Source organism: Rutidosis leptorrhynchoides, chromosome 1, assembly GCF_046630445.1.
Source record: "Rutidosis leptorrhynchoides isolate AG116_Rl617_1_P2 chromosome 1, CSIRO_AGI_Rlap_v1, whole genome shotgun sequence".
Lineage (NCBI taxonomy): Eukaryota > Viridiplantae > Streptophyta > Magnoliopsida > Asterales > Asteraceae > Rutidosis > Rutidosis leptorrhynchoides.
Genome location: NC_092333.1, coordinates 520708623 through 520721990, shown reverse-complemented (window position 1 = coordinate 520721990; position 13368 = coordinate 520708623). Strand labels below are relative to the sequence as shown.

The following is a 13368-nucleotide window of genomic DNA, read 5'->3' as shown; positions in this document are numbered from 1 at the left end:
TTAAGTAATCAACATAAATGACTATGACTAGAAAGGTAGAACCTTTAGTGTAGGTGAGTAGTGAAGTGTGTAGGTGAGTAGTAAAGATCTACATAACTCTCTTTGAACCCATTTTCTGTAAGAAAGGTTATCAATTTTGTGAACCATTATCTGTTAGCTTGCTTGAGCCCATAGAGAGATTTGATTAACTTGCAAACAGAGTTAGGAGGGAATTGATTGTTGTAGCCTTGGGGGATTTTCATGTAGAATTCTTCATGTAAATCACCATGTAGAAATGCCTTATTTACATCCAGTTGTTCTATTTTCCAGTTATTTGAGGCTACAATTGCAACAATTGTTCTTATTGTGACCATCTTAGCAACTGGTGCAAATGTTTCATTGTAATCTGTTCCCTCCTTTTGTGTAAAACCTTTCTATTAACCCATCTGCTTTAAACTTTACCATGTAGACCTATTTGCAGCCTACTGCACTTTTGTTGGCTGGTAAGGTAGTGATAATCCATGTGTTGTTGGATTCTAGGGCCTGTATTTCTTTGTCCATTGCTTCCACCCATTTCTCACTTTTATATGCCTGATTATAGGGTTGTGGTTCCACTAATGCATTAATGGTGCAGATTAGGTGTCTGGTAGAAGGTGATTTAATGTTTTGGTAGTTAAGATATTTTGAGTGGTGGAATTTAGTTAGAGAATTGACATTTAATGGAGGTAGGGTATAGTGATAGTTTTTGAGTTTGGTTAGGAGTTTATGTGTTCTGGCAGATGTTCTTTTGGTAGGAATTTGTGTAGTGTTGTTTGATGTTTTAGTAGGATTAGGATTTGGTGAAGATTGAATTGGATGGTTAGAGTTAGATGGTTGAGTGTTGTTGGTGGAATTTGTTGTTTCAGGTATGTGGATAGCAGTAGTGGCATTTGATTGCAGGGTTGGTTGTTCAGTTGAGGAGGGTGATCCATTTGGATCAGAGGATGATTGTGACCTATCTGAGTTGGGTGGTGATTGTGGCCCACTTGAGTTTGCTAGTGAGTATGATTCATTTAAGTTGGGTGGTGATTGTGACCCACTTGGGTCATTAAGATGTTGTGATGAGGATGGTTCAGTGTTGTATTAAGCTAGTTGTGATGTGGGTGGTTTAGGTTTAAAAGGGACGACAAGTTCATTGAAGGTCACATGCCTGCTGGTGAATATTTTGTGAGATTCAAGGTCATATAAAAGATAGCCTTTTTGGGTTAGTGAGTATCCTAGCAAAATAGAGGGAATTGATCTAGGGGCAAATTTGTCAGGTGTGTGTATATGAGCATTAGCTAAGCAGCCAATAAGATGGGATATGTTTGGTGTTGTTTTGTATATGATTTGATAGGGACTGCAGTTCTGGAGGGTTTTGGTATGTAATCTGTTAATAATGTGTGTGGCAGCTAGAATGCAGTATCCCCAAAAAATGAATAGGTAGGTGTGATTGTAACCTTATTGATCTAGCTATCTCAAGGAGCTGTTTATGTTTTCTCTCAACCCTTGCATTCTGTTGAGGAGTGTATGGACATGTTGTTTGATGGACAATTCCATTTGATTGGAAGAATTCTTTTAGAGATTGGTTTAGAAATTCAGATCCATTGTCTGACCTAACAATTTCTATGGTGGTTTTGAAGTGATTAATGGTGTAGAGGTGAAACATTTTGATTTGTGATGTGGCATGATGTTTGGATGGGAGTATGTAGGTCCATATTGCCCTGAAGTAGTCATCAACTATGGTTAGGAAGTATTTGCAATTGTTCATGGTTTTGTGTTTGTATGGCCCCCACATGTCAATATGTATTAAAGAATATAAAGAAATGGCATGAGATTTGCTTTCACTAAAAGGTAGTTTATTTTGTTTTGCTAGTGGACATAAAATATAATTGTGAGAATTAAAAGTACATTTGATAACAGAAGATAGAGATTCAATGTGTGTTAATACTTGAAATGAAGAATGACCAAGTCTTGAATGCCATAGAAGGGCTTCATCTGTGACAGGTGGATGGTTGGTGGTGATTTGAATGATGGAGTGATTTTGATAAGCTTTTGCTTGTTGAATGACATATAGATCATCACAGAGGGTGCCATGTGCAATCCTCTTGTTGTGGTCCTGAAAATAGCAGGATAAAGGTGTGAATAAGACAGATAAAGGTAGGTGTTGTCCTAGTTTGCTTACAGAAAGTAGGTTGTATGAAAAGCTTGGTATGTAGTAGACATCATGGAGTATGATATGATCATTTATTGAGACTGAGCCACATTGGTTCACTTGAGTGTTGTGGCCATTTGGTAGTGTAACATATATAGGTTCATTACAGGCATGTATATTGTGTATTAGGATTAGGGAATTGGAGACATGATCAGTGGCCCCACTATCTATAATCCTTGCATCTTTATAGTGAGAAATTATAGAGGCAGTAAACTTGTATCTTTGAGCATTTATATGAGATGCAATGAGTTTGTGTATACCTGCAGTTGGTTGTTCTTGTTGATTTGCTTGCATCATCATGAGTACCTGATTTAATTGATTCTGTAGTTGATCCATTCTTGCACTCATAGCAGCTTCATTATGTATGTTTCCTTCTGCAGAAGTAACCATGTCCACACTCTTGAGTGGTAGAGTATTGTTAATGCTTGCAGGCTTGAATTTGTCATGCAAGGAATGGCCCACTGAATAACCCACTATCTTGTAGCATTCTTCCTTTATATGACGCTCAAGATTGCACTTCCCACAGAATACACCTTTCTTGAATGGACTTTTATTGTAATTAACTGCAGGTCTTTGTGAGTTCCACTTTGAATTGTTCCTGCTGTTTGTTTGCATGAAGAGTGCAATTGAAGTTGAAGGTTTGATACTATGCTGTTCCTTTTGCTTTTCCTCTTGCCTAATCATGCCATATGCTTTTGCAGCATTTGGCATTGGTTGCATGAGAAGGATTTGACCCATCACATTTGAGTAGCATTCATCTATGAAAGGACCCGTTCATATACATTATAAACGATTCACAATAGTTGATTACATCGCGAGGTATTTGACCTCTATATGATACATTTTACAAACATTGCATTCGTTTTTAAAAGATAAACTTTCTTTACAACGAAAGTTGACGACATGCACACCATTTGATAATACATCCAACTATAATTGACATAATAATAATCTTGATGAACTCAATGATTCCAATGCAACGTCTTTCAAAATATGCCATGAATGACTCCAAGTAATATCCTTAAAATGAGCTAATGCACAGCGGAAGATTTCTTTAATACCTGAGAATAAACATGCTTTAAAGTGTCAACCAAAAGGTTGGTGAGTTCATAGGTTTATCATAACAATCATTTCAATATATTAATAGACCACAAGATTTCCGTTTATAAATATATGTACACTCGCAAGTGTATAAAAGTATTCTATAAGTTGTAGGCACCCGGTAACAAGCCTTAACGTTCATGTTTTACCCTCTAAAGTACACCAGATCAGGTGTGTTTAAAATAACCTCGAAGTACTAAAGCATCCCATAGTCAGGATGGGGTTTGTCAGGCCCAATAGATCTATCTTTAGGATTCGCGCCTACCGTACATAGACAAGTAGTTTAATGTTACCAAGCTAAGGGTATATTTCTGGTTTAAACCCACGTAGAATTAGTTTTAGTACTTGTGCCTATTTCGTAAAACATTTATAAAACAGCGCATGTATTCTCAGCCCAAAAATATATTGCAAAAGCAAATAAAAAGGGAGAAAATGAAACTCACTATACTGTATTTCGTAGAAAAAATACATATAACGTCATTTAACAAGTGCAAGGTTGGCCTCAGATTCACGAACCTATATTAATTATATATATTTATATGTTGGCCAATATTTGTCTAACAATTTTTGGTCAAGTCATAGTGTACCACAATCCTAATGCTCGAGACTAATATGCAAAAGTCAACAAAAGTCAACTTGTCCCAAAATGACTTCTAAAATTTATACGTGTTTATTATATAACTTAACTATAGTCGTTTTATATATTTAAATATATTTATTAGATTTTATAATAATAAAAGTCATTTATTAATAAAAATTTATATTAACGTTTATATATGATAAAATATACTTTTATATATCTTAAGTAGTAAAATTTATAAAGTTCACTTAATATCGTAAAACTATATTGGTAAGTATTATTAATGTAATTATATTACGCGTGGTGAAAAATATCTTTGTATCCCCTATTTATTTGATAAAATAATATTGATCATAAAAATAATAAGTAAAAGTTGTATTATTTTGTAATAATAATTATTATTATTCTATAAAAAATAACAATATTTATATTTAATAAAAATGGTATTATGATAAAATGATAATACTAACATAATAGTAATAATGATATTTTATAATAACAATGATATTTCTATTAAAATAATAACGACGATAGTAATAATAATCATTTTAACAATAATACTAAAATTCAGTTGACTATAACTTCTAATCCGTTCATCGAAACCATTCGATATCTAAATGAAAAGTTCTTAATTTTTCGCTAGCTTTCCAATGACATGCATATCATATACCCTATATCAGTAGCATATGTATCTAATTCAGGATTCAAGAAACCTATCTAAGGACAATATCGAATGTACAAGCATGCATAATCCTATATACTCGAGCACTAGTCAGGGATACACTATTGATATATAAAAGTTAAGTTATGAGTGCTCACGTATCAATATTGAGATTCAATATTGCAGAAAAGTACGTAGACGCAACGGAGATGATAAACACTAGATTGACCTCACGAGCATACCCATAAACCATACCCATCACCTCCATAGCTATAACCCATAATTTCCTTAGCTTCGACTCATTTAAAAAAAAACTATTTTGAAATCACTCGGACATCACTCCGTCATAATATTTTATGTATACTAATAATATCTTGAAATAATACAAAGCATATATATATATATATATATATATATATATCGATTGAGAGAGTTTTAGAGAAATATATTTTCAAGTTTCTATGAAATAATGAAACCTATTGAATTCTATTTATAATAGATTTTTGAATTATTAAAGTGAATTATTAAAGTATGAATTATTAAAGTGAATTATTAAAGTATGAATTATTAAAGTGAATTATTAAAGTATGAATTATTAAAGTATAAATTATTAAAGTATGAATAATTAAAGTGAATTATTAAAGTATGAATTATTAAAGTGAATTATTAAAGTTAAAGTAAAGTAAAAGTAAAGTAAAGGTAAAGTTAAAGTATAGTAAAAGTATAAAAACTATGTATGTATAATACGCATATAAATATATATAATATTAATTTAAATCGTTATATATATTTAATGAAATGAAATATAAATATCGTTATATTTATTATACTGGTTAAGTAATGAGTTGTCAAAAGTGATTCTAGATATTTATAAAAGTTATATACGTTTTAATAATAAAGTTCTTTTTAAACTGAAAACGTTTTTGTACGTTTGAAAATAGATTAATAGAATATTATGGAAACCAATTCTCCACTAGCTTTTGTCTAACTTTCGTAAATGACACTTTTTATTTTTATTTATAAATAGCTTTACAAATTATTCCGAATATCGTTAAGAGGAATAGATTTTCTCAAATCATAGTGGACCTCTCAACAGAGACTTGTAATCATAATTCAATGTTTCTGATAATTCAATCATTTAATATATTTTATTTAATTTCATCGATAATCATATTGAAATAAATACGTTCATATAAAGCATTATATGTTTAAATACTTTGTTGACATTTTCAATTTATAACATATATACATATACATACATATTCATATATGTTCATTTAATGGTTCGTGAATCATTGGAATTTGGTCGAGGTTTAAATGAATGTATAAACATAGATTAAAATCCTTGAGATTTAACTTAACAAACATTGCTTATCGTGTCAGAATAATATAAAGATAAAGTTTAAATTTAGTCGAAAATTTCCGGGTCGTCACAGTACCTACCCGTTAAAGAAATTTCGTCCCCAAAATTTGATAGAGGTGGTTATGGCTAACAATGAGATTGTTATTATGACGTAACGATTATGAAGTTTTATCATGTCTAAGAAGTATGGATAAAATAATTCGATTACTATAAGCGTATGAGGGAAGTTATCGTAAATGAAGGAAATAAGATTATAGTGATTCGTCATATCTTTTGACATCATCACAATTGATTTCCGAATTTAAAGAAAATCTTTGTAATCTATGTTGGATTTGATGCTTCGGTGATTAAGGAGATTATGATTCTCTTCGAATTAATACGATATTCCATCTTGATTTCTCTGTCGGGTATTTCACTATAAATCCACCTCCTTCGTTTCCTTACAACTCACACCTTCTATTTTTTCTCCCTCAACTCATATTTTAAAGTATTTGTCAATATGCTTCATCCAGTACTGATTCTCGATATACTCCTCACTTTCATATCTGTCGTTCTTCTTTTTCATCTGCCTCCGGAAGAATCTATTTACTTCTACTATACTCTCGGTTTTATAGTGTTTTTAGTTCTTCTGTGTCTTTATATTGCTATATGCATCGATATATACGGTTTATAATTTTTAGGTGGTTGTTGGGTTTTATATCTTCCCTTATATTTCAAAGCCCCTGCTTTTGTCTTCTATAATCATTGACATCCACAGTTAATGCTCCCTTCTATTTGCTGCGATTTATACTCCAATTTCTATTTTGGAGTTTTGTCCTTTCGTTTCTTCTTCTTGCGATTAAGAAACGTTTGTAATGGTCCAGTATTCGCAGATATGAATTTCAGAATGAACATAGTTAATGTTCTAAGAAGGAAATGGTAATGGCACGATCTTGATTTGTTAATTTACCAGAATTCCCTGAAAAGACCGAATCATCAAGAAAATATATTCTTGATTTTTTTAGAGATTAAATAGAATACAAGAGTCGTGTAACATGGAACATGATGACGACATGGTCTGTGAATCGTCATGTTCCATTAGAAACTCAGCATGACTTACTGTAATATAATCACGTTGATCAAGTGTCATTATATTATACTAACTCATGCTTCAGTTCCCAACACTACTTCAAAACATTCATAATTTAAACTCGAAAGTTTATAGAATATAGAAACTAATAGTTTCTTATATGATGTAACACTGATAGCGCAAAGAGATAAATGACTTCAGATAAGATTAGTTGTGAAAATATCTTCAGAAATATCGCGGATATTTATAATGAAAGATATGATAATATCTTAGAATTTTTAATATTGATGGATGATGATGAAGATTTTTCTGTAAAGGTTTAGAATAAAGAGTAAGGTATTCGTTAATGACTTTAGCAGGCACTGAATCATTTGGATTCTTTGAAGGCAGATTTAGTCTTTGTGATTTGTCCACAGCCTCCTTCATAGTCTGTTCAATCCGTTTTCCAGTTCCAAACCTTCTCTTTTTCTCAGCTTTACCACCTTACTATTCTTTATCATCAAACTTTTTAGTGTAAAGATCGTTTACAGTTTTTGATGCTTCGTCAGCATTTCAAGAACTAGTTTGCAGTTCAAAATATTTTTCAGAACTTCACATTCAAAGTATGTAAGTCCAGGAGATAGACGTTTTACGTACACATATAACTGTTGGCGTAGACATGCTGCGAGATTTCAAAATACTGGTTACTGTTTTCCGATGATTCATATGACAATTCTCGTTACAAGATGCGAATGAGTAAATGATGTGATTTCAATAAATATAATTATTTTTCGAAAAGTCAAAGATAATTGAAGTTGTTGGTAAGTTTATTGCTAAGGTGGCGAGATATGAAAGGTCCCCAGTAACGATGACGAAAGGGCAACGTATCTATCGAGGTTATAATAAGACTAGTCCGACTGAAAAGTCAAATTTGACTTGCTGGAGCTGTGACAAAACTGTCTACTTTGAAAAGGAATTGAAAAGTCATTTTAGCTAATAAATGCCAAAGGGTCTGACATGGATACGCGTCGAAATATGACTTTAGCTTCGAGCGCTTTTTAGGTACATAAATGTGGGTAATATGTGGTTGGATCATCATCTCGATTGTTCATTGTTTGAAGTGTCTTCGAAAACTTCGGAGAGTTTGAACACAGTTTGTAATCATTAATATACATATGATGTTACACAGTTTTGAAGTCAAAGTATAGCTTTGAAAGATGTAGAAATCTAAGAGTGATGTCTTCTGTTAAATCATGACTTGGATTTTGATTTGTCAAAATCAGAATGCGTAATCAAATTTGGGTGAGAATGGTTGTTTTGATTACTATACAAGAATGTATATTGTTGTGAGATTTTGGGAGTATAGTTGATGATTTGCTTAATCAGATTCGAAAAATGTAACATATTAATTGTGAATTTATATATCTCTCTGGTATTACCTACCCGTAAAAAAAAATTTCACAATTAATATTTTGTACAACAGAATTTTATTACAGTCTTTATGAAAATATATATGTGCATATTTTCTTCAGATGTAACATAGATTTAATGAGTTAATATTAAATTAAACTCATTTGATTTACGGTTGAAACTAGAACTGAATAATCCCTAAAGACTTTAAAAATTACATAACTTTTACGGAGTATTTATTCAATAAAATTGAAATTATGAATTAATACTTCGTTATTTGTTGGTGTTTGTAACCCTTGCACCATATTCTCTAAAGCCACTACTCGAACACGAAGCGCGTTGACTTCTTCTATTACACCGGGGTGATTGTCGGTTCGAACGAGCGGATAAATAAAATCTAGAATTTGATGTAGTATATAATCATGACGAGATACTCTGGAAATGAGAGAGAAAATGGTGTTTCGGACCGATTCGCTGGTAAGTGCTTCAGGTTCATCGCCAAGAGGGCAATGTGGTGGATGGAAGGGATCACCTTCTTCTTATCTCCAATTATTGAAGAGGCTACGAACCTATCCCCAATTCATCCAGAATAGATGATGGCTAATTGGTTGATCCATTCCGGTCACACTGCTTACGGAGCTTGAGTGGGATTCCATATCGGAATTCGAGGGACTTGAACTAATGACGAATTCCATTTCGTTCGAGTGAATAAAGGATTTTTCGATATGAAATGATTTTTCGGCTATCGGGTGGTATTCTAATTACATAGAATATCTATATATATATAGCGCAAAAGATTTCGTAGATTACGGAGGAATTTACGGGATATGTCAGGCAAAGTTTACAGTAACAGATACGCTAAGATATGGATTAGCAGATACGCTAAGATATGAATTTTGTTTATACACTATTCATGAAATCAATGCAGTAAGACGTGTCTAGACTAAGAATGATAAGCAGGAAATTTCCGACAAAAATTATAAGCAAAACTTTTGACATGCAGACACGGTCGAAGTCCAGGCTCACTAATGCATCCTAACAACTATCAGTTAGACACACTAATGCAGACCTGGTTCGCTAAGAGAACCTGGCTCTGATACCAACTAAAAGGACCCGTTCATATACATTATAAACGATTCACAATAGTTGATTACATCGCGAGGTATTTGACCTCTATATGATACATTTTACAAACATTGCATTCGTTTTTAAAAGACAAACTTTCTTTACAACGAAAGTTGACGGCATGCACACCATTTGATAATACATCCAACTATAATTGACATAATAATAATCTTGATGAACTCAATGACTCGAATGCAACGTCTTTTAAAATATGCCATGAATGACTCCAAGTAATATCCTTAAAATGAGCTAATGCACAGCGGAAGATTTCTTTAATACCTGAGAATAAACATGCTTTAAAGTGTCAACCAAAAGGTTGGTGAGTTCATAGATTTATCATAACAATCATTTCAATATATTAATAGACCACAAGATTTCCGTTTATAAATATATGTACACTCGCAAGTGTATAAAAGTATTCTATAAGTTGTAGGCACCCGGTAACAAGCCTTAACGTTCATGTTTTACCCTCTAAAGTACACCAGATCAGGTGTGTTTAAAATAACCTCGAAGTACTAAAGCATCCCATAGTCAGGATGGGGTTTGTCAGGCCCAATAGATCTATCTTTAGGATTCGCGCCTACCGTACATAGACAAGTAGTTTAATGTTACCAAGCTAAGGGTATATTTCTGGTTTAAACCCATGTAGAATTAGTTTTAGTACTTGTGCCTATTTCGTAAAACATTTATAAAACAGCGCATGTATTCTCAGCCCAAAAATATATTGCAAAAGCAAATAAAAAGGGAGCAAATGAAACTCACCATACTGTATTTCGTAGTAAAAATACATATAACGTCATTTAACAAGTGCAAGGTTGGCCTCGGATTCACGAACCTATATTAATTATATATATTTATATGTTGGTCAATATTTGTCTAACAATTTTTGGTCAAGTCATAGTGTACCACAATCCTAATGCTCGAGACTAATATGCAAAAGTCAACTTGACCCAAAATGACTTCTAAAATTTATACGTGTTTATTATATAACTTAACTATAGACGTTTTATATATTTAAATATATTTATTAGATTTTATAATAATAAAAGTCATTTATTAATAAAAATTTATATTAACGTTTATATATGATAAAATATACTTTTATATATCTTAAGTAGTAAAATTTATAAAGTTCACTTAATATCGTAAAACTATAGTGGTAAGTATTATTAATGTAATTATATTACGCGTGGTGAAAAATATCTTTGTATCCCCTATTTATTTGATAAAATAATATTGATCATAATAATAATAAGTAAAAGTTGTATTATTTTGTAATAATAATTATTATTATTCTATAAAAAAATAACAATATTTATATTTACTAAAAATGGTATTATGATAAAATGATAATACTAACATAATAGTAATAATGATATTTTATAATAACAATGATATTTCTATTAAAATAATAACGACGATAGTAATAATAATCATTTTAACAATAATACTAAAATTCAGTTGACTATAACTTCTAATCCGTTCATCGAAACCATTCGATATCCAAATGAAAAGTTCTTAATTTTTCGCTAGCTTTCCAATGACATGCATATCATATACCCTATCTCAGTAGCATATGTATCTAATTCAGGATTCAACAAACCTATCTAAGGACAATATCGAATGTACAAGCATGCATAATCCTATATACTCGAGCACTAGTCAGGGATACACTATTGATATATAAAAGTTAAGTTATGACTGCTCACGTATCAATATTGAGATTCAATATTGCAGAAAAGTACGTAGACGCAACAGAGATGATAAACACTAGATTGACCTCACGAGCATACCCATAAACCATACCCATCACCTCCGTAGCTATAACCCATAATTTCCTTAGCTTCGACTCATTTAAAAAAAACTATTTTGAAATCACTCGGACATCACTCCGTCGTAATATTTTATGTATACTAATAATATCTTGATATAATACAGAGCATATATATATATATATATATATATATATATATATATATATATATATATATATATATATATATATAAATCGATTGCGAGAGTTTTAGAGAAATATATTTTCAAGTTTCTATGAAATAATGAAACCTATTGAATTCTATTTATAATAGATTTTTGAATTATTAAAGTGAATTATTAAAGTATGAATTATTAAAGTGAATTATTAAAGTATGAATTATTAAAGTAAATTATTAAAGTACGAATTATTAAAATGAATTATTAAAGTATGAATTATTAAAGTATGAATTATTAAAGTGAATTATTAAAGTATGAATTATTAAAGTGAATTATTAAAGTTAAAGTAAAGTAAAAGTAAAGTAAAGGTAAAGTTAAAGTATAGTAAAAGTATAAAAACTATGTATGTATAATACGCATATAAATATATATAATATTAATTTAAATCGTTATATATATTTAATGAAATAAAATATAAATATCGTTATATTTATTATACTGGTTAAGTAATGAGTTGTCAAAAGTGATTCTGAATATTTATAAAAGTTATATACGTTTTAATAATAAAGTTCTTTTTAAACTGAAAACGTTTTTGTACGTTTGAAAATAGATTAATAGAATATTATGGAAACCAATTCTCCACTAGCTTTTGTCTAACTTTCGTAAATGACACTTTTTATTTTTATTTATAAATAGCTTTACAAATTATTCCGAATATCGTTAAGAGGAATAGATTTTCTCAAATCATAGTGGACCTCTCAACAGAGACTTGTAATCATAATTCAATGTTTCTGATAATTCAATCATTTAATATATTTTATTTATTTCATCGATAATCATATTGAAACAAATACGTTCATATAAAGCATTATATGTTTAAATACTTTGTTGACATTTTCAATTTATAACATATATACATATACATACATATTCATATATGTTCATTTAATAGTTCGTGAATCATTGGAATTTGGTCGAGGTTTAAATGAATGTATAAACATAGTTTAAAATCCTTGAGATTTAACTTAACAAACATTGCTTATCGTGTCAGAATAATATAAAGATAAAGTTTAAATTTAGTCGAAAATTTCCGGGTCGTCACAATCTAGTCCCATGAGAAACTGCATGAGCCTTTTCCTTTGTTCCTTTTCTCCATTAACCCTACCATTCACACAGTTGCATACACAGGTACACATGTATGGAGCTTCTAAGGCATCGAGTTCATCCCAATATCCTTTCAATTTCTGGTAATAAACTTCAACTGTGCAGTTTTCTTGCTTCAATTGTGAAATTTCATTGGCCAATTGATAGATCCCGTGACCATCCAGTTGTGAGTAATGCTCTTGTAATTCCTTCCAGAGTGCAGCAGCTGAATTGATGTAGCTTAGTGAGTTGCCAATTTGATCTGTAATGGTGTTTAACAGCCAGGATATGATCATGTCATTTGTTCTATCCCAAAGTGCTTTGACATTTGAATTAGCAGCAGGTTCAGTAATCTCTAAAGTTACTATTTTCAATTTGTTTTTAGCATTCCTCTCCATGAACTGTAATTTTCAGATCCTGTGAGTTTCTTCGAGATGAGGATTAAGCCAGGATGATCATTCTGATGAAGATACAGTGGATGATTAAGCGAGTTGATGTCACCTTCTAGTAGCGATGTGTCAGTCACCATTGTTGTTGAGTTTTATGATTGTGAATTTAGGATTGATGAATTAATGATGAAATTGATCTTCGGATTAGATTCCGAGTTGATCTTTGATGTTAATTTGTTTGTGATTGAGTGCAGGTAATTGAATTGCAGGTGAATGAGTTGGCTAGATGCCGGAATTTGATCGGAAAGTTAATCGGAATCTCAACATCCGCTCTGATACCATAACAGTAAAATAAAAATAACAGATTCTGTTATTATGAAAAGTTAAGTTACAAAAGAAGGCTT

The 13368-nt window shown here is 31.1% G+C and overlaps 1 protein-coding gene across 1 annotated transcript; it reads right to left on the bottom strand.

Annotated features, from left to right (window-relative positions):
• Positions 1-1806: 1806 nt before the first annotated feature.
• LOC139841772 (uncharacterized) lies at positions 1807-12973 on the bottom strand. Its single transcript, XM_071831977.1, has 4 exons — positions 12535-12973; positions 2360-2970; positions 1949-2116; positions 1807-1869 (listed from the first exon to the last, which is right to left on the bottom strand). The coding sequence occupies exons 1-4, from the start codon at positions 12971-12973 to the stop codon at positions 1807-1809; spliced, it is 1281 nt and encodes a 426-aa protein (XP_071688078.1).
• Between the last annotated feature and the right edge of the window lie 395 nt (positions 12974-13368).